This window comes from Tursiops truncatus, chromosome 19, assembly GCF_011762595.2.
Source record: "Tursiops truncatus isolate mTurTru1 chromosome 19, mTurTru1.mat.Y, whole genome shotgun sequence".
In the NCBI taxonomy this organism is placed as follows: Eukaryota; Metazoa; Chordata; class Mammalia; order Artiodactyla; family Delphinidae; genus Tursiops; species Tursiops truncatus.
Genome location: NC_047052.1, coordinates 51,865,725 through 51,892,820, shown reverse-complemented (window position 1 = coordinate 51,892,820; position 27,096 = coordinate 51,865,725). Strand labels below are relative to the sequence as shown.

The 27,096-nt window shown below is 48.1% G+C and overlaps 2 protein-coding genes across 20 annotated transcripts in view; one reads left to right on the top strand and one right to left on the bottom strand.

The window, feature by feature from the left end:
- Window positions 1-2,089: 2,089 nt before the first annotated feature.
- Window positions 2,090-16,467, bottom strand: ZNF473 (zinc finger protein 473). 6 transcript variants are annotated; one of them, XM_019927275.3, is made up of 5 exons: window positions 15,968-16,467; window positions 12,701-12,856; window positions 10,837-10,963; window positions 7,679-7,768; window positions 2,090-6,397 (listed from the first exon to the last, which is right to left on the bottom strand). In XM_019927275.3, the coding sequence occupies exons 2-5, from the start codon at window positions 12,740-12,742 to the stop codon at window positions 3,834-3,836; spliced, it is 2,823 nt and encodes a 940-aa protein (XP_019782834.2). In that variant the 5' UTR covers window positions 12,743-12,856; window positions 15,968-16,467; the 3' UTR covers window positions 2,090-3,833. The 6 variants fall into 6 exon arrangements, with proteins under 6 accessions (XP_019782834.2, XP_019782836.2, XP_019782835.2 ...); XM_019927277.3 differs by having other exon boundaries at window positions 16,142-16,467; XM_019927276.3 differs by having other exon boundaries at window positions 16,181-16,467.
- A 211-nt stretch (window positions 16,468-16,678) lies between these two features.
- The window catches only part of VRK3 (VRK serine/threonine kinase 3), a 69,944-nt gene continuing 59,526 nt past the window's right edge, over window positions 16,679-27,096 (top strand). For 8 of the 14 annotated variants that reach the window (XM_073796657.1, XM_073796654.1, XM_073796655.1 and 5 more), the window contains exons 1-3: window positions 16,679-16,811; window positions 18,326-18,388; window positions 23,397-23,533. In XM_073796657.1, coding sequence (XP_073652758.1) covers window positions 23,398-23,533 — 136 coding nt within the window. In that variant the 5' untranslated portion in view covers window positions 16,679-16,811; window positions 18,326-18,388; window position 23,397. Of the gene's footprint in view, window positions 17,217-18,325; window positions 18,389-21,998; window positions 22,178-23,396; window positions 23,534-27,096 lie in introns of all 14 variants that reach the window. The other 6 variants (XM_073796651.1, XM_073796650.1, XM_073796652.1 and 3 more) reach the window with 6 other exon arrangements.

The window sequence follows — 27,096 nt, the reverse complement described above, 5'->3', positions numbered from 1 at the left end:
TGTTGTCCTTTGAAGCACAAAAGTTTTTAATTTTGATGAAGTCCAATTTATCTTTTTTGTCTTTTTTTGCTTGTGCTTTTGGTGTCATATCTAAGAATCCATTACCTAATTTAAGGTTATTAAAATTTATACCTATGTTTTCTTCTAAGAGTTTATAGTTTTAGCTCTTACATTTAGATATATCTCTGATCCATTTAATTTTGTCAATTTTTTATTGTGGATAAATACACATAAAATTTACCATCTTAACTATTTGTAAGTGTACAGATCAATGGTATTAAATACATTCATCACTTGTGTGGCCATCACCACCACCCATCCCCACAACTGTTTTCAGCTTGTAAAACTGCCCCTTTCTCCAGCTCCTTGCAACCACCATTCCTAGGTACGAATTTCCTAGAACAGTATCTTCTCAACATTAGGCATCCACATCCCACCTCCTTGGTTTATACAGAGCGGCCCCTTTCCATCCTCCTAAGACGCCACTGCCTGTCCCAAGATTCTATTTATTTCCATCCCCTTTGAAACTTTCAACCGCAACTGTGACTGAACAATTGGTATCACTTGCCGTGAATGGAAGTTTGCTGTAAAAGTAAATGCAACGAAAATTACTATTTGCACATTTTCAGTGGATAGCATTGCCCACCCAAAGTGCAGAGTTTGGGGTCCTGGGGAGAGGCTAAGTGTTAAAGCTACTTTCTCATTGGGGTGACCAAGAGGGATCAACAGACTCAAAAAGGGAACACTGGTCTCTCGGGTTGGATAGAGTAAGATGCCAGCCCCACCCCATTCCCCACCCCTGCCAGCCCACAGTGGACATGTAGCATGACATGAGGGAAATAAACAGCCACCAAAATCTGACACACAACTGTGTGACCATAGCATAATCTAGTTCATCCTGATGGATACAATTAAGAGTCCACTGGCAGGATGCTAGGCCTTAGCCGGGTGTTCCCCAACCTCATTCGATGACATACCACCGTCAATTTGTTTTGCTGTAGTTGTGTGCCATGCATTTTCCTTTAAATCAGCTTAAAAACAAAACAAAACAAAACAGATCAATTTGTTTTTAAAGAGGACTTCCTACCACTACCATGAGTGAGAAACTGGTATCTCTTGTCAGTAGAGGAAAAAGGGGGAGAGGGGAAGTAAAATAAGTACCAGGAGAGCAAAACAATATTAAATTCTAGCAACAACTCTTGCCTGAGCCTGAGGCCTACTGTGTCTTTGTAACTAGAGAGGAATAAACATGCCGTCCACGCTTCCTCCTTGATCAAGTAGGATTGCACGAGAATGGAAAAGTGCCAGTTGATGATGTGCTGAGGACCAACTGAAATTGAGTGGTTCCCTGGTGGTCCCTGCCCCTCCCAGACTTTGGGAAAACAGATTTAACCATCTCATCATGGGGTGGTTTTCACCATTAGGAGCCCTTCCGTCCTAGAATGTGAGCACTTGGCAAGTAGTGACTGTGCATGCCCAGCCTCTGCCCAGGTGTGTGGCACTGAGCTGAGAAAAGCAACCAACACTTAGAAACTCAAAACTTTAATCAGAGAACCAACACGCAAACATGAGGTCGGGCGTTTCTACACTGGCCCGCAGAACACAGGTCACTAGTTACATAGATGCCCCCCCGCCTCCCCCCACACACAATGGCTGCCAACTTTCTACAAGACCTCTGACCTCTATCTGTGGTGTCAAAACTCTTGGTTGAACACACTTATCAAGTTGAGTTTCCGCCCCTGCCCTGCCCTGCCCCTTAGGTATCTATCAGGCCTGTTGCCCAGATACAACAGGTGGGGAGTTGGACGTTTCCGCCATTTGAAAACCAGTACACTCCCCACTGTGGTGTGAACGGTCAGCCAACAAGGTCCCAGTTTCAACGACAAAACCAACCAGCACAACTCAAGGTGCAAGGTTTGAAAATCCTAAGGGCCCAGAGCACATACTCCTGAACTTTTTTTAGCACCAAAAATATGAAAGAATATTAAAAGTGTCAAGAGTCCAATGTCTTTGTAAGATTGTGCTTCAGCAAAGAGGTGACTGGGTCACTTAGCTGGTGGGACACAAAAGCTCAGGGCCGAGGAGGTGCCATCAAGAGAGCTGGCAGTGTGGTTCCCTGCGGTGAGACTCAGCCGTAGAACAAGCCTGGCCAAGGTGAGCAGTGAACTCTGGGGCTCCAACAGGAAGGACTGTGTCCTCACTGGGCTCGCCAACAATCCTCAGGGGAATTGCTGTCATATAAGAGAATGTGGTATTTTAAGACGTCACTTGGCAATGGAAACGAGGCCATCCATTTCCCTTTGATTCTAGAAGCTTCAAGGCAAGGGCAGGGATTACCGTATTGGTGTTCCCCACCCTGGAGCCTAGGGAAGCGCCTGGTGAGTGGCCACCTTGGACAACTGGTAAAGGAGGAACATTCCAGCAGTCTTTTCTGTGCATCACAGTTTTTGCTACCAAGCACATCTTCTGTATAAATGGTGTGAACTGTGTGGAGACAGCAACATCCAAAGCAGCTTTCCTAACTGAATCCAGCTGTTTACGGTATTCACTCTCACGATAAACTGGGTCTCATCATTTAACCAACAACTTTAAGTAGGAGGAGATTATGGGAAGGGGTGGCATGTGGATATGGGAGGGGGTCCTTTTGAGTGAGAGGTTTGGGAGGTTAGGAGTGGAAAGTTCCTGCCATGCAATGTTAGTTTACGTGTTCTTCTTGGCTTTTTGTGGGTTAAGAAAGTACTAGGACAGGGCTTCCCTGGTGGTGCAGTGGCTAAGAATCCACCTGCCAATGCAGGGGATGCAGGTTCGAGCCCTGGTCCAGGAAGATCCCACATGCCGCGGAGCAACTAAGCCCGTGCACCACAACTACTGAGCCTGCGCTCTAGAGCCCGTGAGCCACAACTACTGAGCCTGTGTGCCACAACTACTGAAGCCTGCGTGCCTAAAGCCCATGCTCCACAACAAGAGAAGTCACCGCAGTGAGAAGCCTGTGCATCGCAACAAGGAGTAGCCTCCACTCGCCGCAACCAGAGGAGAGCCCGTGTGCAGCAACGAAGACACAATGCAGCCCAAAAAATAAATAAATAAAATAATTTAAAAAGAAAGAAAGTACTAGGACAGAGCTGAGAGATGGAGGGAAGAAAAATGCTAGGCTTTTTTTTTTTTTTTTTTTTTTTTAAGAGCAAAGTGCTGGGGTTTTGGATCCAACGAAGCCAAGGATATTTTGGTGGAAAACTTTAAAAATAAAAGGCATGCACATTATTAGTAATAAGGTTAACTGCAGTGAAATAAAGATAGAGGGTTGCTTAATTTTCTCTTCCTTTTAATGTAAAAGTGTATATTTGTTATATCTGATGCGTGTTTGTAGCTCACACTTGGTGAGTACTTACTATGTGCTGGGCACTTAGTTCTAAAGTGCTTCACATCTCTTTATCCTCACAACAGCCCTATGAAGTAGGTAGCTATTATTTTGCCCACCTTACAGATGAGGACACTGAAGCCCAGAAAGGTTCCATGACTTTCCCTAGGTCACTTAGGTGGCAGATGGAAGAGCTGGGATTTAACTCAGCAGACTGGCTCCAGTCTAACTCTGACTTCAAAAGCTCCACAGCTTCTCAATGTTTGTGTTTTCATTGTTTTAATGAAACTCATGTGTGCAAATTTTCTAATCAATCTTTATTAATAAAGAGATTTATTACTCTTGGGGGGGAGGGGCTTACACTGGGATGGTTTCAACTTTAGGCCTCGGATGAACACATTCTCAGATGTCTGGGATCCTGCTGCCACCCAGCAGCCATGGGCAGAATTGCTACCTGCTACTTTGGAGTGTGAACTCACTGATGTCGGCTAAGACCTAAGCAGCAGCACAAGGCTTTCTGACAATGTGGACACTGATGTGGTTTCTCCTTGGTGTGAATTCTCTGATGCTGACTGAGATGGGCTCTAAGGCCAAAGGCTTTCCCACACACATCGCAAGCATAAGGCTTCTCCCCAGTGTGAGTTCTCTGATGCTGCATCAGATTTGCTTTCTGGGTGAAGGCTTTCCCACATTCGGCACACACAAAAGGCTTCTCTCCACTGTGAACTCTCTGATGCTTAGAAAGGCAGGAGCTCTGGTTGAAGGCTTTCCCGCATTCCTGACAAACGTAAGGCTTTTCTCCAGTATGAATCCTCCGGTGTCGGATGAGTGCAGCACCCAGGCTGAAGGTTTTCCCACAGTCGCCACATTCGTAGGGTTTCTCACCTGTGTGAACTCTCTGATGCTTAGAAAAGCACGAGCTCTGGCTGAAGGCTTTCCCGCATTCCTGACAAACGTAAGGCTTTTCTCCAGTGTGAATCCTCCGGTGTCGGATGAGTTGAGCACCCAGGTTGAAAGTTTTCCCACAGTCACCACATTCATAGGGCTTCTCACCTGTGTGAATTCTCTGATGCTTGGAAAGGCACGAGCTCTGCTGTGATGTTTTCCCGCATTCATTTTGCTCAAAGGGCTTCTTTCCTGCCTGAGTTCCCTGATGCTGAACAAGGTGGTTACTGTAGGCAAAGACTTCGTCACACTTGTTAGGTTTAAAGGGCTCCTCTGCAGTTTGGATTAACTGATGTTCTGAGAGACATGCACTTTGGCTGAAGGTCTTTCCACTTTTGTTACATTGAAAGGGGTGCTCACTCTTATGGGTGGACTGATGTTTGGCAAGGGAGGCACTATGAACGAAGGCCTTCCCGCAGTCCCTACATTCATACGGCCTCACTCCAGAGTGGATCCTCTGGTGGCGGATGAGCTGTGAACTTTGGCTAAAGGCCTTCCCACACTGGTTACACTCAAAGGGCTTCACCCTGGCATGAATCCGCTCATGCTGAGTCAGGTATTTGCTGCAGCTAAAAGTTTTCTCACATTTGTTACACTTAAAGCGCTTCTCACTGACCCTTGGAGGCTCTCTGTGCTCTGGGTTCTCATTCAAGATCTTCCTGCTCTCGTCGAGTCCTTGTTTTTCTCTGGTGTGAATGCTCTGGTGGCAAGTTAGGGTAGAGTGGCAAATGAAGCGCTCACCACACTCCTGACATTCGTAGGGGGTTTCTACCGCGTGGATTTTCTGGTGCTGAACAAGGTGTTCATCGTGGCTGAAGGTCTCCTTGCATTCTGCACAGCTGTAGGGCTTTTCTATGGCGTGAATGGATAGGTGTCGATTTAGGTGGGAGGGCCGGGTGAAACTCTTGATGCATTGGTGGCACTTGTGGGGCCTGTAGCCCGTGTGAACCCTCTGGTGTTCATTAAGGTGAGTGTTCCGGTAAAAGGCTTTCCCACATGTGTTGCATTCGTAAGGCTTCTCGCCCCTGTGAACCCTCTGGTGGGTCTTTAAGGTCAGGATATGACTGAAGCGTTTCCCACACTCGTCGCACTTATAAGGTTTTTCTCCAGTGTGAACAGACTGGTGTTTGACAAGCAAGGAGCTTCGCCTGAAGGCCTTCCCGCACTCCTGACACACAGCGGTCTTTTCTGCAGCATGAATTTTCTGATGTTGGAGGAGGTATTTGTTAAAGTTGAAGATTGCCTTGCATCTGGCACATTCGTAGAGTTTCCGAGTGTGAGTTTTCTGATACCGGGTGAGATGAAAGGTTTGGCTGAAACTCTCACCATATTCATTACATTTGTCGGATTTGCCACCTGGGGGTGGTTTGTGACACTCAACAGGCTGTGAGTCTTGACCTGCTGGACCATCACTGTCTTGACTCTTACATGGTTCTTCTTCACTGTGAATGTTCTGATGCCACAGGAGGTATGTATTCTGACTAGAAGTCTTCCCACACTTGTTACCCACATAGGATTTGGAGCCTGTGTGAGACACTGGCTGCACAAAAAGGCAAGAACTCTGGTTGACATCTTTCTCATTCTCTTGAGGCACAGTGGGGTCCTCCCTAGTGTGAAGAATCCAGTGCTGGATCAGATGGTAGCTCTGGCTGAAGCTCTTCTCACACTGACCACATTTATAAGGTTTCTCCCCTCCCTGGATGTTATCCTGCTGGCTCTGGTCTGAGTAGCACCCAAAGTCATTCCCACTTTCCTGAGACTTAGCGGGTGTCAGGCTCCTTTCAGGAAGATCAGGAGTCACAGAACCTGCTCCTGGGAAAGGGAGGGACTTGGGACCAAGGCCTCTCTTGAGTTTGTGGCTCTCGAGTTCCTGGCTCTTGCATTCTGTGGGACTTTCCTTGCTGGTAACAATATCGGACTTCAGAAGACTTTCCGGATCTCCAAGCAAACTATCTAACCAGCTCTGATCTATGTAGGCTTCTTCCAGATGGGAGTTCCAGAGGCCATCCTTGGAAAACATCTCAGTAATCTCCTGGAAGATTCCTTCATCCAAGAAGTCCTGTGGCAGAGGAGAGGTCTTGGCCTCAGCAGTGTCTGAAAGAGAGGGCAAGAGCAAATGTCTCCTGTGCCCTGGGGGTTAAAGACGGGAGCTGAACGCTGAGAGCAGACAAAAGGGAGAACAGGTGATGGGTCCTGAGTCAGGCCTATCTGGCAAGGAGATGAAGGAGACGGGGCCAGAGTGGTGATCCAGCTGGAACTGGCATCACAGGAAACAGAGCCCATTTCCAGGAGGATTAAGAGGGAAGCTGGGCAACCTCGAGGGTTCCACAGAGAAGTGGAGGCTCTCAGTGGATACTCTCCACCATCACCCCCATCAGCTAAGGCCCACTTCCTAGAGAAGTGCACTCAATGGAAAAGAGGTATAAATGATAACAATGCAATATGATTGTTACCACGTGGTTATCATTGTAACCACATCCAAAGGTGGTTTGCACATGGTTACACATGCTTGGAACCAGCCTGGATGTTAAGGTGGCAGAAACAGAAATCCACGATTGCAGGAGCCTGGGCCTATGTGAAAACACCTGTGTGCTCAACGGGAGGCTACAGAAGGTCCATGTTCACAAGCTCACGAGAGGTGAGCAGAGAATAGAGCTCCAGGCTGACGGCTGGGGTGCAGGCTGAGACTGAGCCATGCAGCCTCCACTCCGTGGCCTCTGGTTCAGGGGTCCTTCTCCTCATGTTAACAGCCTAACAATGAGAAAAGCCTCCAGTGCCCCAGGCAGGGCCCTGCCTCTGCTTTTTCCTCCTGGGGATGTCTCAACCAGTGTTAACACCTGGGAATCCTCACTGCTTGACTGGATCCCCTGGAGAAACCGTGGCCTGGAAGAGGGCAGACCGAAGGCTCTTGGCAGCATTTAGGCCCAGGCTTGAGTTACTAACAGATGGGCCATCTGCTAGCCCCTGTGGACCAGGAAGGAAGGATGGGCCTGAATGAAAGGGCGGTGAAACAGGTAGACAGGGGGTCCACAGTGCTCAAGGGGCACAAGGCAAGAAGGTGGAGAGACCAACTCAGGGAATGGAAGGCCAACCCCTGCTGAGTCTGGAAGGATGTGGAGGGGACAGAGGAAGGGCAACAGGACAACCATGTGCTGAACACAGAGGCAGGCAGAGATAAGGCATGCTGGGTGAGGGTCCTGGACCTAAAGCCAGTGCAAGGCAGAGTGAAGCCCGGAAGCAGGGAATCAAGCTGTCTGGGTAGACAAACTGGGTGGGATGGAGGTCCAAAGATGGAGGGCCCACAAAGGGCCACACCCCACGACCCCTCCACCCTCCTGCTCGCTGGGTGCTGGTGGGCCCTCTCTGCCCACTCACCAGGGCCTGTTGACTCTGGGCTTCCTTTCGCCAGGGCCGCCAGCTCTTCCCCATCATCTGGATGGGAGGTCAGGTTGGGTCTGGGGGAATCTGAAGGGAGAGAAAAGCATTGTCACCAACCAGATGACAGCAGCATGGAGGGTCATACAGCCACTGAGTGGGAACTTCCCAGCTCTCCTGACTATTCAGCACCTTATCCAGCGCACGGCTCCCAAGGACCAGATGCAGCACTGGGTGACTCCAGGAACGCCTGCCCTACAGGGTTCCCAGTCCAGTGGAGGAGAGGGACCTGGACAGTCACAATCCAGAATGATCAGAGCTGTGACAACTGGGCCTGGGAACACAAAGGATCTGTAACAGCTCTTGAGGAATGAGCAGAGTGGCCAGGGAGAGGCAGGTACTTCCTCGGTCATCTGAGATTCATTCATTCACCCATGGACCACACACGGCCAGAGGCCTCCGTGGGCTAGGCCCCGTGAAGTGTGTTGGGGTCCCAGAGCTCAATCCCGCACTCTACCCCCCTGCAAACTTTCTCAAGGAAGGGAGCACAGAGTTGTAATCCCTGGGGAAATGTGCTACAGTGGGGAGAAAGCCACTGCTAACTTCAAAGATGAGAGGTCATGAGCCCAGCAAGTAGGCTTCATCTTTTAGCTGAAAGAGGGCAAGGAAAGAGATTCTCCCCTACAGCCTCCAGAAGGAACCAGCCATGCCCACACCTGGATTTCAGCCAAGGCAGACCCACTTCAAACTTCTGACCTCCATGGGGCTTCCCTGGTGGCGCAGTGGTTAAGAATCCGCCTGCCAATGCAGGGGACACAGGTTCGAGCCCTGGTCTGGGAAGATCCCACATGCCACGGAGCAACTAAGCCCGTGCGCCACAACTACTGAGCCTGCGCTTTAGAGCCCGCAAGGCACAACTACTGAGCCTGCGTGCCACAACTACTGAAGCCCACGCACCTAGAGCCCGTACTCTGCAACAAGAGAAGCCACTGCAGTGAGAAGGCCACGCACCACAACGAAGAGTAGCCCCACTCGCTGCAACTAGAGAAAGCCCGTGCTCAGCAATGAAGACCCAACTCAACCAAAAATAAAATAAAACAAATAAATTAAAAACAACCACAAAAAACAAAAAACTTCTGACCTCCAGAACCATCAGTCAGTGTGTGCTGTTTTCAGCCACATTTGTGGCATCTGCAAGAGCGCCATAGCAAACGATTACACCACTCATATATATAGACACACAAACGTGTGCCAGGGAGTCAAGGGAAACACATTTCTACCATGGATTGTAATTTAAAAATTGCAGACACTGAGATTTGACCTCCCACAAGCTGCTTCTGTAGCGTACATTGAGCAGTTTAGAGAAAATCTGCCCCAATGCAATAAAATTACATGAAATGATATTTTTCAGTGTGTAATCCTTTTTTTCCTTTTTAAAAATCTTTTGGAATAAATTATTTTTTCTGCTTTTGGAAAAGAAAGAAGCAAGGAACTTGAGAAGGGGAAATGAGCTGATCAGGATGAGGTGACATGGACGAAGAGCAGCACAGGCTCCACCTAGTGTCTCAGCCCTGCCGCTCCCTCCCTGGGTGACACTGCTGTTCACAGCCCAGGGAGAACGGTTAGCGCCGCAGGCTGCCTGCTCTCCTTGGAAAGGCCTGCTCACAAGGCTGGCCCTTGGCTGGTGTCTGGGAACCTGGATTTCGGGAGTGGGGGGTTCCAGCATTCCCTAACCAATAAGAGGGGCTCCCTGTGCCCAAATGCCTGCTTCCCTTCGGGGAGTCTAGGATTTGGGTACGTGGCAGGCAGAGGGTGCCTATGCGACCAGCCCCCGGTAAAGAACCTGGGTGCTGGGTCTCTAATGAGCATCCTCGTAGACATTTCATATGTGTTGGCGCACCTGGTCGCTGGGGGAATTAAGCAATGGCCGTGAGTAGGACCATTCGCTGAGTCCCAAGAGTCCTCCTAGTCAATCACCAAATGTCGGGGTGCTCCTGGGGACTCCCACAGAGCTGGGAAGGTGAATTCCCCTCTCTGAACCTCGATTTCAGGAGGATCAAGAAAACGGAGCCAGACTTCCTTGCACGGTGACTGGAAGATGGGAGGAGAGGACTGTAAGCGCTTGCCCAGCACAAGACCCAGCTCCTGACACAGCGGCTCTTGCTGCTCACTCATCTATTCGTTGAGCCCCCAAAGCGGGTACTGTCCGTTCCGGACACGGGGGCTCCACCAGGGAGCAGCACGAGTCCCTGTCCGCAGGAAGCTCCCATCCTAGCAGAGGGAGACAGACCATAAAATGAGCGGTCAGAACATGAAGGAGCAGTGGGCAAGCCGGGCAGGGGAAAAGCAGGGAGTGCTCATGGGGTTGCAGTTTGTCTTAAAAAGGGGAAGCCCCATGGTGGTGCAGTGGTTAAGAATCCGCCTGCCAAAGTGGGATCCCAATGTTGGCTCTTCCCGGACCAGGGATCGAAACTGGTCCGGGAAGATCCCACATGCCACGGAGCAACTGAGCCTGTGCGCCACAACCACTGAGCCCGCGAGACACAACTACTGAGCCCACGTGCCACAACTACTGAAGCCCACGCACCTAGAACCCATGCTCTGCAACAAGAGAAGTCACCACGATGAGAAGCCTGTACAGCGCAACAAAGAGTAGCCCCCACTCGCCGCAACTAGAGAAAGCCCGCGCATAGCAACAAAGTCCCAACACAGCCAGAAATAATTTTTTTTTTTTTAAGGGAAAAAAGAAAAAAGGGGAAGCCCTGAGTCAGGGAGGGGACAGAGAACAGCAAATGCAAAGATCCCTAAGTGTCAGCTGGAGGAATTCTTCTACTATGATAACAGGAAAGGCAGGGGCCAGATCAGGGTTTCTCAACCTGGGCACTACTGCCATTTGGGGTCGGATAATCCCTGCATTCTGGGATATGTGGCAGCACCTCTGGGTTCCACCTACTGGATTCCAGGAGCACACCCACCACTGCCAACTGGTGACAATCAAAAAGGTCGCCAGGCGTTGCCAATGTTGCAGAATCGGCCAGCTGAGTACGCTGGTCTGAGGCGCTCAGGAGGCACGGGCCCCTTCCATGGGTGACAAGAGAGCCACGGGTGATCACCGAGCAGGGCAGTGACAGACCCCTGGGGCTGAGGTGGACACTCACTCAGCAGGAAGAGGTTCTGGTAGTTGTCCAGTGCTGTGTCCCAGAACAGGTCCCCCTGGTCCAGCCCCAGCTGCTCCCAGTCCTCCAAGGTGAAGTCCATGGCTACGTCCTCGAGGGTCGCAAATTCCTGGAATGCAACACACTGTCAGTGATGACTGCGGGGCTGGGGTCAGGGAGGGGCCAACGGCTTACTCAGCACCCCCAGCCCCCCATGCCCCAGGCCTTTGGCAAAAGTCGTCTTGTGAGAACCTTCAGATGCAAGACACTGGGCATCCCCGTATTTTCTAGGAAAGGACAGGAGTCTTGAAGAGGAGACGTGAGGTTCCTTCAAGGTCACAGAGGTGGGTCTGCCTGATCCTGACATCCATCTACCTTGGCTTTTGTTTTTTTCAGTGTTTGTTCAAGATTTTAAGTTTTTTTAATTAAAAAAAATTTTTTTTAATTATAGTTGATTTACAATGTTATGTTAATTTCTGCTGTACAGCAAAGTGATTCAGTTATACATATACATTCTTTTTCACATTCTTTTCCCTTATGGTTTATCACAGGATACTGAATATAGTTCCCTGTAGGGCCTTGTTGTTTATCCATTCTATATATAATAGTTTGCATCTGCTAATCCCAAACTCCCAATCCTTCCCTCCCCCACCCCCTCCCACTTGGCAACCACAAGTCTGTTCTGTGTCTGTGAGCCTGTTTCTGTTTCATTTACTCATTCCACAAACACCTTGAGGAACTTCCCTGGTGGCGCAGTGGATAAGACTCCGCACTCCCAGTGCAGGGGGCCCAGGTTCCATCCCTGGTCAGGGAACTAGATCCCACATGCGTGCCACAACTAAGGAGCTGCCAAGCAGCAGCTAAGGAGCCCATCTGCCACAACTCAGACCCAGCGCAAACAAATAAATATTAAAATACAAACAAACAAACAAAAAACATCTTGAGGCTTCCTGTGTGCCAAACCGGTGATGGTCCCTGGGGACCCAGAGATGAGTCCCAATCAGTACTTGTACCCGTGGAGCGCCAAGTCTGGTGGGGCTGACAGATATAGTCAGGGACACCCCATCCGGGTGGATTTGTGCTACAGCTGAGGCAGCAGGGGTGATATGGGAGACCAGAGCGGGGAGGAGCTGACGCTGCCCAGGGAAAGTGGGGGGAATGAGCTGGGTCTTGAAGGTTGTGGAAGACTCACCAGCCAGAGATGGTGGGCGGGGTATATTCTAGCAGAGGGAGGAGCCTGACCAAAGGCGGGAAGCTGGAAAGTACAGAGTAACATTTTACCACCAGGCCAAGGAGGGAGTACGGCGTGTGTGGGGACACGGAGAAGACAGTGTGGAGGGGGGCAGGACCCAGGTCACGCAGGGATGGGCTCAGAAACCTGGATTTTATCCTATAGGCAATAAGGATTCCTGGAAGGATACTGAGCAGGAGAGCGACAGTGTGAGGGCTTTCCTTTAAGAAGATCGAGCTGGGGGACTTCCCTGGTGGTGCAGTGGTTAAGAATCCACCTGCCAATGCAGGGGACACGGGTTCAAGCCCTGGTCTGGGAAGATCCCACATGCCGCGGAGCCCGCGAGCCCCAACTACTGAAGCCTGCGCACCTAGAGCCCATGCTCTGCAACAAAGAAAAGCCACCGCAATGAGAAGGCCGCGCACCGCATCGAAGAGTAGCCCCCGCTCGCTGCAACTAGAGAAAGCCTGCGCACAGCAACAAAGACCCAACGCAGCCAAAAATAAATAAATTAATTAATTTTTAAAAAAAAGATCGAGTTAGGGACCATGATAAGACAGTGAGCCAGAACAAGGCAGGCCAGCTGTGCAGCCTTTGGGGATGATGGGTTAGGATAGGGAGGGACCCTTGACTCACCTCAGTCATAGCCAATGCGGGCCCAGCAGCCGAGTCCTCCATTAAGCTCCCCCTCCTGGGAGAAAGTGTCCCTTCCTCCTAGGGCTGACTCTGGCCACGCTGGAGGAGCCCCCAAAACTTCCAGAAGCAGGAGGAGGAGTCAGAACATAAGTCTCCCTGCAGGAACCACAACAATTCTATTTACTGAAACCACCCAGCCCCACGTTCCTCCTGTGCTTCAGAGCCCTCAAGGCCACTTCACAACCCTTCTTGGCACTCACAGTCAGTAAATACAGCCAGTAAATACCCACTTGGGAGAGGTGGAGATTCAGATCTATCACCTTGGCGGAACCTTCTGTCTTGCTCCCCACTGTGTGCACAGTGCCTGGCACACAGTAGGGATTTTTAAAATATTTGTTGACAGAACACATGTGTCTCTAACTGAACCCCTGGGACGATGCTTCTGATATTTCTGATTCTCATCTCTAAGACTTGAGTCCAGGTGAGCCTCCAAGACTGTTGATGTTTCTTCAACCTTTTTTTTTAAACCATGACCCACAGTAACACAGACAATATATACCATGACTACTCATTTGCATACATAACTGAACAAAAGCTTCATGAAACAATACTTCATCTTACAAAGTAGGATGGACTGGGATGTTTACCATTCTGGTTGTTTTTATTTTACTTCATTAAAAAAAATTATGGTCACTGCCCCCCGAGTTATTTTCATCACCCATAGTATGCAAAACACTGTACCACTGGTGTGGCCACTGTGTATTTCCTAAGTAGCATATACCTGTGGGGTGTCAAAAGCATTCCATATCATGAATCAGCAACGACACAGGTCCACAATTCTTAAGTCTCTGGAGCCAGGTATGCTTTGAATTCAGAAATTTTCAGATTTTAAGAAGATAATCCAGGGGCTTCCCTGGTGGCGCAGTAGTTGGGAGTCCGCTTGCCAATGCAGGGGACACGGGTTCGTGCCCTGGTCCAGGAAGATCCCACATGCCGTGGAGCGGCTGGGCCCGTAAGCCATGGCCGCTGAGCCTGCGCGTCCGGAGTCTGTGCTCCGCCACAACAGTGAGAGACCCGCGTACCGCAAAAAATAAATAAATAAATAAAGAGCTATGGGTATTCGTTTAAAAAAAAAAAAAAGATAATCCAGGGACTTCCCTGGCTGTCCAATGGTTAAGACTTCACCTTCCAATGCAGGGGGTGTGGGTTCGATCCCTGGTTGGGGAGCTAAGATCCCACATGCCTCATGGCCAAAAAATCAAAACATAAAACAGAAGGAATATGGTAACAAATTCAATAAAAACTTTAAAAAATGGTCCACATCCAAAAAAAAAACTCTTAAAAAAAAAAAGGTGATCCACCATATATATGGTGTATTTCATTAGAATCCCAATGCAGTGGGGTCGGGGGAGGGCGCTGGCGGGAGCATTTCATAATTGAATACTTTGATATTTCTAGAACAGAGGTATCAATATTCACTCTAGGTAGGATAAGTAAAAGTAATAAATCACAGCAGTTCTAATCAGTTGCGGGCACCAAATCCATGGAAAATAATGTTTGGTTTTCAGAGCTTTCTAGATTTTGTGACTGCAGATAAGGGAATGTGGTAGACCTATAATAAGTGCTAACATTTTACCCAACAAGGATTTCCCTCACAACAGAGGTTAAGCCGTGACTTTTTAGTATAATTTGATCCACAGATTTTTAAAATTTTATTTTATTGAAGTAAAGTTGATTTACAATATTGTGTTAGTTTCTGGTATACAGCAAAGTGATTCCGTTATTTATATATATATGTACATACAGTATATGTGTGTATATATATATATATTCTTTTTCATATTCTTTTCTATTATGGTTTACTACAGGATATTGAATGTAGTTCCCTATGCTACATAGTAGGACCTTGTTGTTTATTCAGTCTATATATAATAGTTTGCATCTGCTAATCCCAAGCTCCCAATCTGTCCCTCCCCCAGCCCCCCTCCCCCTTGGCAACCAGAAGTCTGTTCGCTATGTCCAATCCACAGATGTTTTTTGTTTTGGGGTGTTTTTTTTTTGCGGTACGCGGGCCTCTCACTGTTGTGGCCTCTCCCGTTTTGGAGCACAGGCTCCGGATGCGCAGGTTCAGCGGCCATGGCTCACGGGCCCAGCCGCCCCGCGGCATGTGGGATCTTCCCGGACCAGGGCACGAACCCGTGTCCCCTGCATCGGCAGGCGGACTCTCAACCACTGCGCCACCAGGGAAGCCCCACAGGTGTTTTATCTGGCCTGAGTTGGCACTGTTTTGACAGAAAATTCTTTTAAATAATCCCAAACTTAAAAGCTGGGAGATTTCACCTAAAGACTTGATTTCCAGCTTCTGAAAAATCCTAGGATTTGGGCACATGGGGTCTGCATTCCCATGAAGCTAGTTTGTTGGAGGCCGTTTAGAGCTACCCCCGCACCCCGCTTTAGATGGGGTGAGCCCTCCCAGATGCCCCACAGCCTTCACCCAGACCTCTTCTCTCCTTTTCCTTATCTGCCTGACGCTCATAGACATCTGAGTTTGAGAACTCTACGTACAGTTTCCAGATCCCGTTCTGTCCACATCTCATACACTCTCAGCCCTGGGAGGGAAGAAACTGGAGCCCTGATGCGAAGCTCAAGGTCACCCAGCCTGTCATAATAACTTGAGACAAATAGGACTGGAAAACCTTAGGTCCTGGAGTCAGGGAATCTTGCCTTTTCCTGGTGTGGGACCATGGCCAGATCATTCACCCTTTCTGTGCCTGTTTCTTCATGTACAAAATGGGGCAGATACAACTCATCCACAATCTCTTGTCTACAATTCTGAAAACGTAAGGCTCTGAAAACCAGAACTTTATTCAAAAATTGGCAGCCAATCTGAACCCGAATTGCCATAGGCTATGTATATTCTTTATTCCCCTTTAGTGTGGGTATTCATGCCTTTTCCGGCAGAAATACTCGATTTCCAAGAATTGCCCCAGATCTCGCTTGGGGGTGTTGCCTAGTTATGAAACATGCACCCTACTAACTCTCTAAATTCTGAAAAATTCTGATTCCCGAGATGATCCTGGTGGCTGCGGAGCTGACAAGAGAAAATGCGAGGACAGAGCGGCGCCTGGCACACAGATAGCGCCCAAATAAATGGTAAATATCTTGACTTTCTAAGGAACTGCCATTCATTCATCCCTCAAGATCCGACTCAGCTCTGCCAAAGACTTCAGGCAACTCACCCCCCTCCTTCAGCCTCAGTTTCCTCACCCAAGAATAAAATAAAATAGAATCGATCCTCTCTGGGCTGCCGGTGAGAGTTGGAAACCACTTCAGCAAGATCCTGGCTTGTAACTCTGAACAAGGGCTCAAGACTCCACCTAGATACCCACAGCCCAAGGCGACTCGCCCAGTGCCGAAGTCTCCCCAAAAGCATTCCGTCACCTCTCGTCTTCAGCGATCCCAGCCCCGGCGTCTCCTCACCTCGAGACTGCGGTCAGCCAGGTTAAAAGACTCGACCCCAAACGGGTGGGAGCCGGAGACCCAACTGCTCGGACACGCGCCTCCCCACAGCCACTTCCGTTACCGGGAGAATCTCTTCAGAGCTACTCCCCACCCAGGATCCTCCGCGCCAGCCCCAGGACCCCGTTTCCCAGAGAGCTATGCGGACGCCTTTTCTTGTCTTCCCATCTCCACCCTCTTCTTCGTCCTTAGAGGCCCCGCTGAGCACACTGGGAAATAGAGTAGAAAGAGACTCGGCATCAGGTGGCATCTGGGTATTGTAGTCCAGCTTTTGAAGGACAACCTAGTCAGTCTTCGTAGTTCATCCCTCCTTACGATTGGCTCCACGTTGGCATATGCGCAATAGAACCAGGAAGCGTTCCACAGAATGTGGAATGGGGTTGGGCGATGAGGGAAAATCCCTCCCCCAGCCCTGAGTCAGAGGGCTGGTCTGCCGCGAAGGTGCCTGGGAAATGGAGTTCCCAGGAAGGCACAGCCCGCGGGCAAGCCGGAGGTCTGCGTAGGCTGCGCGGCCGCAGTCCTTCCGCGAGGGAGAGGGTGCGCGCGCAGCGCCTTCCGCCCAAGCGGAAGTTTTCGCGGGGCAACTGAGAAGGTGAGTCGCAGTTTCCCTGGCGGGTCCGAGGGTCTGGCTGCAAAAATATGTCTCCCCGCTCCGCTCACCAAATCTAGAGGTGAGGGGAAGGAGAAGCGGAGCAGGGGGAGGTCTCCTGATACCCTAGCCAGAGTTCGGTCGTGGTGCCTGTGACGTGAGCGCGACTCTTTGTGGGAGGCGGAGCCCCTGGGAACGGGCGTCGGGGGTCGGGATGAAAGAAGCTTCTGGTCTCCGAAATAACCTGCCGGCTCCAAGTGTCCCCAGCTTCTTCGGGCTCTTGGTGATAGGCGTGGCTACGACGGAGACGGGCAGAGCTAATGGGGAGTTCGACAGACGCCCCGCCGTGGTACTACGTCATCCCTGGTTTCCGCGGAGGACGGGGCCGAGGCGTATCCCGTCACCTAGGTGATTAGCCCTCCTGCCCTAAGTTAGAGTCTAATCTTTAGCTCTTCCACGAGGGGCACAGTATTTAACACATAGCAGATGTTCAGTAAATGTTTGTTGAGTAAGTAAAGAAAATGGGTGAATGAATGATAAAGACTGGCCTGAGTGTTGGAGCCTTGGCTCTGAGTCCTGAGCTAGCCATATGACCTTGGACCGGTGACTTCAACACTGAGACTTCCTTGTTTCTTCCATATATATTTATTGAGAGTTTAGTATAGCTGTACTTCCACGTGACGTATTAAACAGTTGCTTACTTATTTATTAAACTTGTCTTCCCCCACTAGAATGAGCTTTGTCGGGTCAGGAGCCTTGTTTGTTTCCTTTGCTGCTGTATCCCCAGTAGTAGGCACATATTAGGAGTTCAGTGAATAATTTTTGTTTGTTTGTTTGTTTGTTTGTTTGCGCTACGCGGGCCTCTCACTGTTGTGGCCTCTCCCGTTGCGGAGCACAGGCTCTGGACGCACAGGCTCAGCGGCCATGGCTCACGGGCCCAGCCACTCCGCGGCATGTGGGACCCTGCATCGGCAGGCGGACTCTCAACCACTGCGCCACCAGGGAAGCCCAGTGAATAATTATTGAGCGAATGAGTGAATGAACAAACTTAGCACATGTTGGCTGCATAGCCAATGCTCAATAAACATTAACCATTATCTTTTTAAAAAATAAATATTTATTTATTTATTTATTTGCCTGCATTGGGTCTTCGTTGCTGCGCGCAGGCTTTCTCTGTGGCGAGCAGGGGCTACTCTTCTTTGAGGTGCGCGGGCTTCTCATTGGGTGGCTTCTTTTGTTGCGGATCAGAGGGTCTAGGCGCGCGGGCTTCAGTAGTTGTGGCACGTGGGCTCAGTAGTTGTGGTTTGTGGGCTCTAGAGCACAGTCTCAGTAGTTGCAGCGCATGGGCTTAGCTGCTCCGTGGCATGTGGGATCTTCCCGGACCAGGGCTCGAACCCATGTCCCCTGCATTGGCAGGCGGATTCTTAATCACTGCGCCACCAGGGAAGTCCCAACCGTTATCTTTTACTTATGTGCAGCAAACCTGAGTCAGCCTCTCCACCTCTTTTCACTTACAGGACACAGTTAAGATGGAGTTTCCAGCCCAGTGAGTCTGAGGGCCAGACCGTGACCCCATAAAGGTACCATCCCCTGGGACATATGCCCCTTAAGTCCTATTCCCCACCAACAGCCTGCTCCTGCTGCATCTCCTGTGTGTTACTGCTCGCAGACTTCACTCCCAGGAGAAAGGTTATCAGCGGCGTGGCAGTGGTCCAGGCGCTTACCCATTCCTAAAAGCCGTCTTTATCCGACGGCACTTGGCACCTGGGGAAATTCCACTGAAACCGCCTCAAATTTTCAAACTTTTATTTACATAAGTAACCTAGCACAGTCTTGAGTGTATTAGTCAGACTAGGCTAGACCATGCTGCAGTAACAATTGACCCCCAAATCTCAGTAGCTTAACCCAGACACCAGTTTCTCACTAATACAAAGTCTGGAGCAACTCTCCAGGGTAGCTGTCCTCTAGACAGTTTTGATCTTGTGGCTCCAACATCACACAAGGGTTTCTGGTTTGTCATGGCCTGAAGGGAGAAGTGATGGTGACTCTTCTAGCTTAAAAAAATGCTCACCAGTATTTATATCTTCGAAAAGCTAGAGATGTCCATTTAAATGTTATTACCAGGAAAGCAAATGATTAAGTCACACGACCAATCAGCATTACAACCTTCTTAGAGGCTAAAGAACACTTGGCGGCAGTTTTGAAATCATATGTCTTACACAACTTGTGTAAAATAACAGAAAGGCAGTTTTATGCCACAGCGTGGTTTGTGCTCTTCTGCAGGCCAAGGGGAAGAGGAACCCTTTTCTCCTCTGGTTGAGATTTCTTTCATGGGCTGTTTGGACGGCCTGTGTGTTTCAAGGGCAAGCACTGGAATTCCATGAGTTAGCACCAAGAGGAAATGGAGAGACCTGAGAGGCTCAGAACTTAGGATATGGAAAGAGAAAAGGGAAGAATAGAAACGTTAACAAATGGAAGATGATAAGTGGGATACAGGGCATGATAGGGTAATAACAACCACTAACATAAAAGGCTTTCTGTGGGCCGGGCCCCTGTTCTTAGCAATTGATAGAAATGTATTGCAACATGCCCAGCAAGGAGCACATCTGGAATTCAAATCCAGGCAGCCTGGGACCAGAGCCTGTGATTTTAAGGACTCTACTGTTTGCATTCTCAACAGAAACCAGTCTTTACAGTGAATAAAGGAAAAGGTTTTAATTAGACTGAGCCAGACACAGAAAGATAAATATGGCATGATCTGACATATATGTGGAATCTAAAAAAAAATTGTCAAACTCATAGTAACAGTGAGTGGAACGGTACTTACCAGAGGCTGTGGGGGAAAAGAGATATTGATCAAAGGGTATAAACTTCCCATTATAAGATGAATAAATTCTGGAGACCTAATGTATAGCATGGCAGCTATAGTAAATAATAACTAATTGTATACTTGAAATTTGCTGAGAGAGTAGATCTCAAGTGTCCTTACCCCCCCCCACACACACACACAAATTGGAACTATAAGAGGTGATGGATATGTTAATTAGTTTGATTGTGGTGATCGTTTCATAATGTATACTGTTAACCAGACTTTCAGAAACGGAGACTGACTGAAATAAAGAGGGATTTATTTGGGGTTTGTTAGGACTGCAGCCCAGGAGACCCAGATTCAAGAAGTACTTGAGGGCATCCTAATAAAGAAATACATATATACGTATTACAATTAAAAAAAAAAAGAAGAAGCAACTTGAATTGTGTTCCACTGGACTACAAATGAAGGAAGCTTCTAAAGGCAAAAACTGCAAAGCCACAATTAGTTACATTAGTTGTTTATCAAGAATTATAATTAGATGATACAGCCACTATGGAGAACAGCATGGAGGTTCCTTAAAAAACTAAAAACAGAACTACCATACGACCCAGCAATCCCACTACTGGGCAAACCTGAGAAAACCATAATTCAAAAAGAGTCATGTACCACAATGTTCATTGCAGCACTATTTACAATAGCCAGAAATGAAATGGAAGCAACCAAAATGCCCATCGACAGGTGAATGGATAAAGAAGATGTGGCACATATATGCAATGGAATATTACTCAGCCATAAAAAGAAACAAAACTGAGTTATTTGTAGTGAGGTGGATGGACCTAGAGTCTGTCATACAGAGTGAAGTAAGTCAGAAAGAGAAAAACAAACACCGTCTGCTAGCGCATATATATGGAATCTAAAAAAAAAAAAAAATGGTTCTGAAGGGGCAGGACAGGAATAAAGATGCAGACGTGGAGAATGAAATTGAGGACACGGGGAGTGGGAAGGGTAAGCTGGGATGAAGGGAGTGGCATGGACATATATACACTACCAAATCTAAAATAGATAGGTAGTGGGAAGCAGCCCCATAGCACAGGGATACCAGCTTTGTGATCACCTAGAGAGGTGGGATAGGGAGGGTGGGAGGGAGACGCAAGAGGGAGGAGATACGGGGATATATGTATATGTATAGCTGATTCACTTTGTTATAAAGCAGAAACTAACACACCATTGTAAAGCAATTTTACCCCAATAAAGATGTTAAAAAAAAAAATCAAGCTGGCAAGAAGTAGGGTGTTTGTTAAGCAAGGATTGGTTGGGGTCAGAATGGTTGCATCTATACAAGGGGGAACAGCCCTGAGACACAAGGTTCCAGGAAGCAGATGTTGTTTTAAAAATGGCTGGTGTCCTTGGGTTAGGTATAGTTCACAGAAAGTTCAAGTTCTCAGTGTTGCAGGAAAGTCCTGAGACCAGATCCTCAGTGGCTGCCCAGTTCCATTTTTGTATGTCTGAACTATGATCACTCCATTATAATTTTAATGTGTCATATATATATATGGCAAATTAGAATTATTTATATATATATACATACACACATATATAAACAAGTTGTACACTTTAAATATAGACAGTTGTTATTTGTCAAAGATAAATAAGTGAAAGTAAAAAGAAAAGAACTTTGTCTTGGAAGGCAAAATGAAGTCACGAGCACAAGTTTATTTTGACTTCTATTTTGATATCCCAGCTTATAACTGGGACTGTACACTGAATCTTAGAATAAAAAACAAAATAATTTTGCTTTTTTCTTTTGCTATTTAAAGTATATTCATTGGAAATGCCTATTGCACTGTCATCCCTGTTGAGTTTCTCTGCTTCATTTATGAACTAGTTTCATCCTGCTCTTATGGGCTAAGTTGTATCCCACAAAAATTCATATTTTTAGGAAACTCTAACCCTGAGTATCTCAGAATGCATCTGTATTTGGAGATAGGGCCTTTAAAGAGGTAATTAAAGTGAGGTCTTTAGGGTGGGCCTGCTGTGGTCTGAACATTTGTGTCCCTCCGCAAAATTCATATGTTGAAATGAAATGCCCAATGTGACGGTATTAGGAGGTGGGGCCTTTGGGATGTGGGTAGGTCGTAAGGGTGGAGCTCTCATGAATGGGATTAGTGCCCTTATAAAAGAGACCCAGAGAGCTCCCCAGCCCCTTCCTCCATGTGAGGACACAGGGTGAAATTGTCAGTCTGTAGCCCAGAAGAGGGCCTTTACCATAACCCAGCCACGGTGGCACCTTGATCTTGGACATCCCGGTCTCCAGAACTGTGAGAAATAAATTTCTGTTGATTGTAAGCCACCCAGTAGTCTGTGATATTTTATTATAGCCACTCAAACAGACTACGATGGGCCCTAGTCCAATAAGAAGAGGGGATTAGAACACAGATAGAGGGACAACCGTGTGAGGACACAGTGAGAAGGCAGCCATCTGCAAGTCAAGGACAGAGGCCTCAGAAGAAGCCGAACTTGCTGATACCTTGATCCCGGACTTCTGGCCTCCAAAATTGTGAGAAAATAAATTCCTGTTGTTTAAGCCACCTAGTCCATGGTATTGAGTTGTGGCTGCCCAAGCAAATGAATACACCTGCTGTATCCTCATTTGTTGTAGGCTCTATGTGTAATTTTGCCTTTGATTTTTTTAAAGTATTAGGAAGTATTGCAGAAATACACAAGGCTTAGAGGATAACGTAGTGAACACCCGTTACCCCTCTAAGTTAGTCAGGATAGGGTAGGATGTGCTGCAGTAACAAGTAAACCCTGAAATCTTAGTGGCTTAATACAATGTAAGTTTATTTGCGCATCATGAGATTGTGACATGGACCAGGCAGCCCTGCTTCATCTTGTACCTATGCCATCTGGAGTATGGACCATCTGGGCCATCCCTGCAGAGGATGGGTGGACAGAGGAGGTACTTGGGCTCTTAACTGCCTCAGCCGGGAAGTGACTTCCATTCACACCCCATTGGCCAGAAGTAGCCAAAACTAGTGGCCCCAATCTCACTGCAGAGGATCCTGGGAAGTGAAGGGGAGGATGTGGATATCTGGTGAGCACTAATGGTCTCTACCTTCCCCATAACATGATTCAAGAAATGAGCATCACAATTACAGCTGAAGATCCTCAATGCTTCCGTGATTGGAGCAGTTCTGCAGAACTTTTATTGACCTCAAGCCATTCTCATATCTTTTGTGAGCGCTGCAGTTTCACTCTGCATTTGTTCTGCTTTGTACCTGCCCTGGGCCATTAGGGAGAGACAGGTGGCTAGAGGCTGGACACGGGGCGAGAACTCACTTTCCCGCCCCCCCTTGGCCACACCATGCGGCACGCGGGATCTTAGTTCCCTGACCAGGGATCAGACCCGTGCCCCCTGCAGTGGAAGTGCAGAGTCTTAACCTCTGGACTGCCAGGAAGTCCCTGAGAACTCATTTTACAAGTGGCCACTTTCTGGGAATTCCCTGGCGGTCCAGTGGTTAGGATGCTGCACTTCCACTGCAGGGGGGCACAGGTTCGATCCCTGGCCAGGGAACTAAGATCGCACGTGCCGTGCAGTGCAGCCAAAAAGGAAAAAAAAAAGAAGTGGCCACTTTCTGAGAGAGGGTATTACAGGTATGATAACTTTTCTTCTTTCTGTAATCTCATCATCATGGGGAACTCAGGTGACTACTCGTCGGCAGTGGATTAAGTTTTCTTCCAGCTTCCTGTCCCCCGACCCCACTTCTGTTTTCTAGCATGATCTCCTGTCCAGACTGTGGCAAAGATGTTGAAGCAACTTTCAAATTCTGCCCCTACTGCGGAAAACCTCTGCCTACAGAGGAGCACGAGGGGTCCCAGACCTTTGTCAAGCCGTCTATGTCATCCTCCCAAGGTAAGAACCGGGGCTTTATGCTTCTCCCTTTAGGAGGGGTGATGTGTGTGCGTGCGTGTGTGCATTTGGGAAGGAAGGACAGACACCTTTGCAGTCTGCCTGACCCTGCATGGATACCGGAGAAGTCCAGAGCTCAGGTTCTCCCTATACAGAGTTTCTTGGCGTTTTATCGGGCTCGTGGCTCTGAAGTTGACAACTCATGCATTTCTGTCTCCAGCTTGGACTCTTCCCCTGAAATCTACATTCATATATATCAGACTCCCTGCTTGACATCTATTGGATGTCCCATAAGTGTCTCCGCATGCCCAGAACTAAGCTCCTGATATGACTGCCACCCCCCACCTGCCTCTTCCATAGACTATCCCATCGAGGTAACAGCAGTTCAGCTTATTCAGCTTCTCAGACCATGGAGTCATCCTCAAGTCCTCTTTCTCTCCCACCCCATGACTGCAGCCCTCCAGCAGATCTCATCATCTCTCCCTTTAAAAGTCAATGCCAAGGACTTCCCTGATGGCACAGTGGTTAAGAATCCACCTGCCAATGCAGGGGACACAGGTTCGATCCCTGGTCCGGGAAGATCCCACATGCCACGGAGCAACTAAGCCCGTGTGCCACAACTACTGAGCCTGCGCTCTAGAGCCCACAAGCCACAACTCCTGAGACCATGTGCCACAACTACTGAAGGCTTTGTGCCTAGAGCCCCGTGCTCTGCAACAAGAGAAGCCAGTGCAATGAGAAGCCCGTGCACCACAATGAAGAGTAGCCCCCACTCGCCTCAACTAGAGAAAGCCTGTGAGCAGCAACGAAGACCCAATGCAGCCAAAAATAAATAAGTAAATTTATTTTTTAAAAAACTCAATGCTGAATTGGACCACTTCCTGCCACCACCCTGATCCATCTCACCCTCACCTCACCAATATTGTAGAAGCTTTCTTCCCCTGGTCTCCCTGCTTCTTCTCTGTTCCCTGCAGCTCTCTTCAAGTGGCAGCCTGATGGACCCTGTTAAAACAAAGTCAGACCCTGTCATTCCCCTGCTCACTACCTTCCCAGGTTAAGCCTGACATGATCAGGTCCCTGTTGTCTCTCAGAGCTCATCTCCTAACCCTGGACCTCTAAGCTGTTGCACTTGCTGTTCTCTCTCTCTGGGTGGTTCTTCCCTCATCTGGTGCATGACCCCCCTCTCACTTTCTTCAGGTCTTTATGCAATTGTTGCCTGCTCAGAGAGGCCTTCCCTGACACCTCTAATTAAATTGCATCCTCCTACATGTGACAGCCCCTGTCCCCTGCCCCTGCTTTATCTTGCCTTTCAGTACTTGTAAGTATCAACTGGATTAAATATATTATTTTACTCATTTATATTGCTCCTCATCTTGAAGCTCTGTAAGGATAGGAGTTTATTGTGGTTTGTAAGCTCTGTTGTTTGCACAGCATCCAGGACTGTGCCTGATACAGAGTTGGGTGCTGAGAAATCTTATTGATTGGTTGACTGAATGAATGAAATATCAGCAGTAGGTCCCAGCCAATGGAAAGCCCAAGCACAGATCCTACATTGGTAAATCGAAGTGGATTTGCTTATCTGAAGGCCACAGAAGGAAGTTGGCATACGTGGCAGAAAGTTCAGCAACGTTCGTTTTATCATTTAGGAGTGTGTTTGGCTGCAAGTAACAGAAAACACTACTTCAAGAGTTTAAACAAATGAGGTTTGTTTTTCTTTCTAACAAAAAGTCTGGAGGGGACAGTTCAGTGTACGGATGGTGTCCCCATGATGCCATAAGGGACCCAGGCTCCTCCTGTCTTTCTCCTCATCCTTAGTGTATGGTTTTGGTTCCCATTCTCATTTTATATTGGAGTAGAGTTGATTTACAATGTTGTGTTAGTTTCAGGTGTACAGCAAAGTAATTCAGTTATACATATACATATCCGTTTTTTTTCAGATTCTTTTCCCATATAGGTTATTACAGAATATTGAGTAGCATTCCCTGTGCTGTACAGTAGGTCCTTGTTAATTATCTATTTTATATATAGTGATGTGTATGTTCATCCCAAACTCCTAATTTATCCCTCCCCGACACATTTCCCCTTTGGTAACCGTAAGTTTGTTTTTGAAGACTGTGAGTCTGTTTCTGTTTTGTAAATAAGTTCATTTGTATCATGTTTTTATATAAATTTATTTATTTTTGGCTGTGTTGGGTCTTCGTTGCTGCACACGGGCTTTCTCTAGTTGCGGTGAGTGGGGGCTACTCTTCCTGTGGTGTGCGGGCTTCTCATTGGCTTGTCTTGTGGAGCTCGGGCTCTAGGCGTGCAGGCTTCGGTAGTTGTGGCACACGGCTCAGTAGTTGTGGCTCGCGGGCTCTAGAGCGCAGGCTCAGTAGTTGTGGCACACGGGCTTAGTTGCTCCGCGGCATGTGGGATATTCCCGGACCAGGGCTTGAACCCGTGTCCCCTGCATTGGCAGGTGGATTCTTAACCACTGCACCACCAGGGAAGTCCTGTATCATTTTTTTTTAGATTCCACATGTGTGATATCATATGATATTTGTTTTTCTCTGTCTGACTTACTTCATTTAGTATGATAATCTCTAGGTCCATCCATCAGAGCCTGAGTCCTTAACCCCAGCCTTCGCTAATGCCAGCCTTGGGCCTCACTCATTGTTCATTCACCCAGTCATCAGGCAACAAACATACTTGGACTGCCTATTGTGTACTTAGGTGCTGTGTTTGTGCCCAGGGATGTAGTAACAGGTGAGATGGACCTGGTTTCTGCTCTCTCAGAGATTTTGGTGGCTGGTAAGGCAAACAGACATTGAATAAACAATTATTAGTTGAGTGCATGATAACAGAAGGGCAATGGATGGACCACAGAACACACATAAGGGAGATGTGTTTCTGGGAGGGTCAGGGAAGGCCTCCCTAGGTGGGTAATGTTTGAGCCGAGATCTAGGGATGATAAGAGTTAGCCAAGTGAAGACTGGGGGCAAGGTGAGGGGGTCGGAACAGGAATTCAGGCATCGAGGCATGGTATGGGGAAGAGCCATACATGTTGGAGAAGTAAAGAAGGACAGCTGTACTGGGGGCAGACACGTGGGGCCTTGTAGACCATGGGTAAGGAGTTTAGTAATCACTGATGTGGTGAGGAGCCATGGAAGAACTTCCGCCAAATGGGAAACACAGTATGATTTGCATTTTGAAGAGACCTCTCTGAATGCTACGTGTGGAAAGTAGATTGGAGGCATGGAAACCAGTTAGGAGGCCATTCCAGGAGTCCAGAGACCAAGTATGCTGGCTGAGGTAATGTCAACTGAAAGAAGACTTCTGGTTTTAGTAGTACAGCAGACTAGATGATAAGGAAAAGTCCCTTATGGCTCAGCACAGCACAAAATGCTGGATAAAATATAAAGAATATCTTTATATTCATAGGGCTGAACGGTAGGAAAGTAAGGTAGTTACATGGAAGTGAGCAATAAGACAACACAGGGACTTCCCTGGTGGTCTAGTGGTTAACAATCCGTCTTGCAATGCAGGGGACGCTGGTTCGATCCCTGGTCAGGGAACTAAGATCCCAC

Coding starts and splice junctions, on each gene's coding strand:
- ZNF473 (XM_019927275.3), bottom strand. CDS start 12,742: ATGGAGGACTCGGCTGCTGGGCCCGCATTGGCTATGACTGAG. Junction 10,964..12,700: donor CCGCATTGGCTATGACTGAG/GTGAGTCAAGGG, acceptor GTTGCATTCCAG/GAATTTGCGACCCTCGAGGA. Junction 7,769..10,836: donor CCAGAACCTCTTCCTGCTGA/GTGAGTGTCCAC, acceptor CTCTCCCTTCAG/ATTCCCCCAGACCCAACCTG.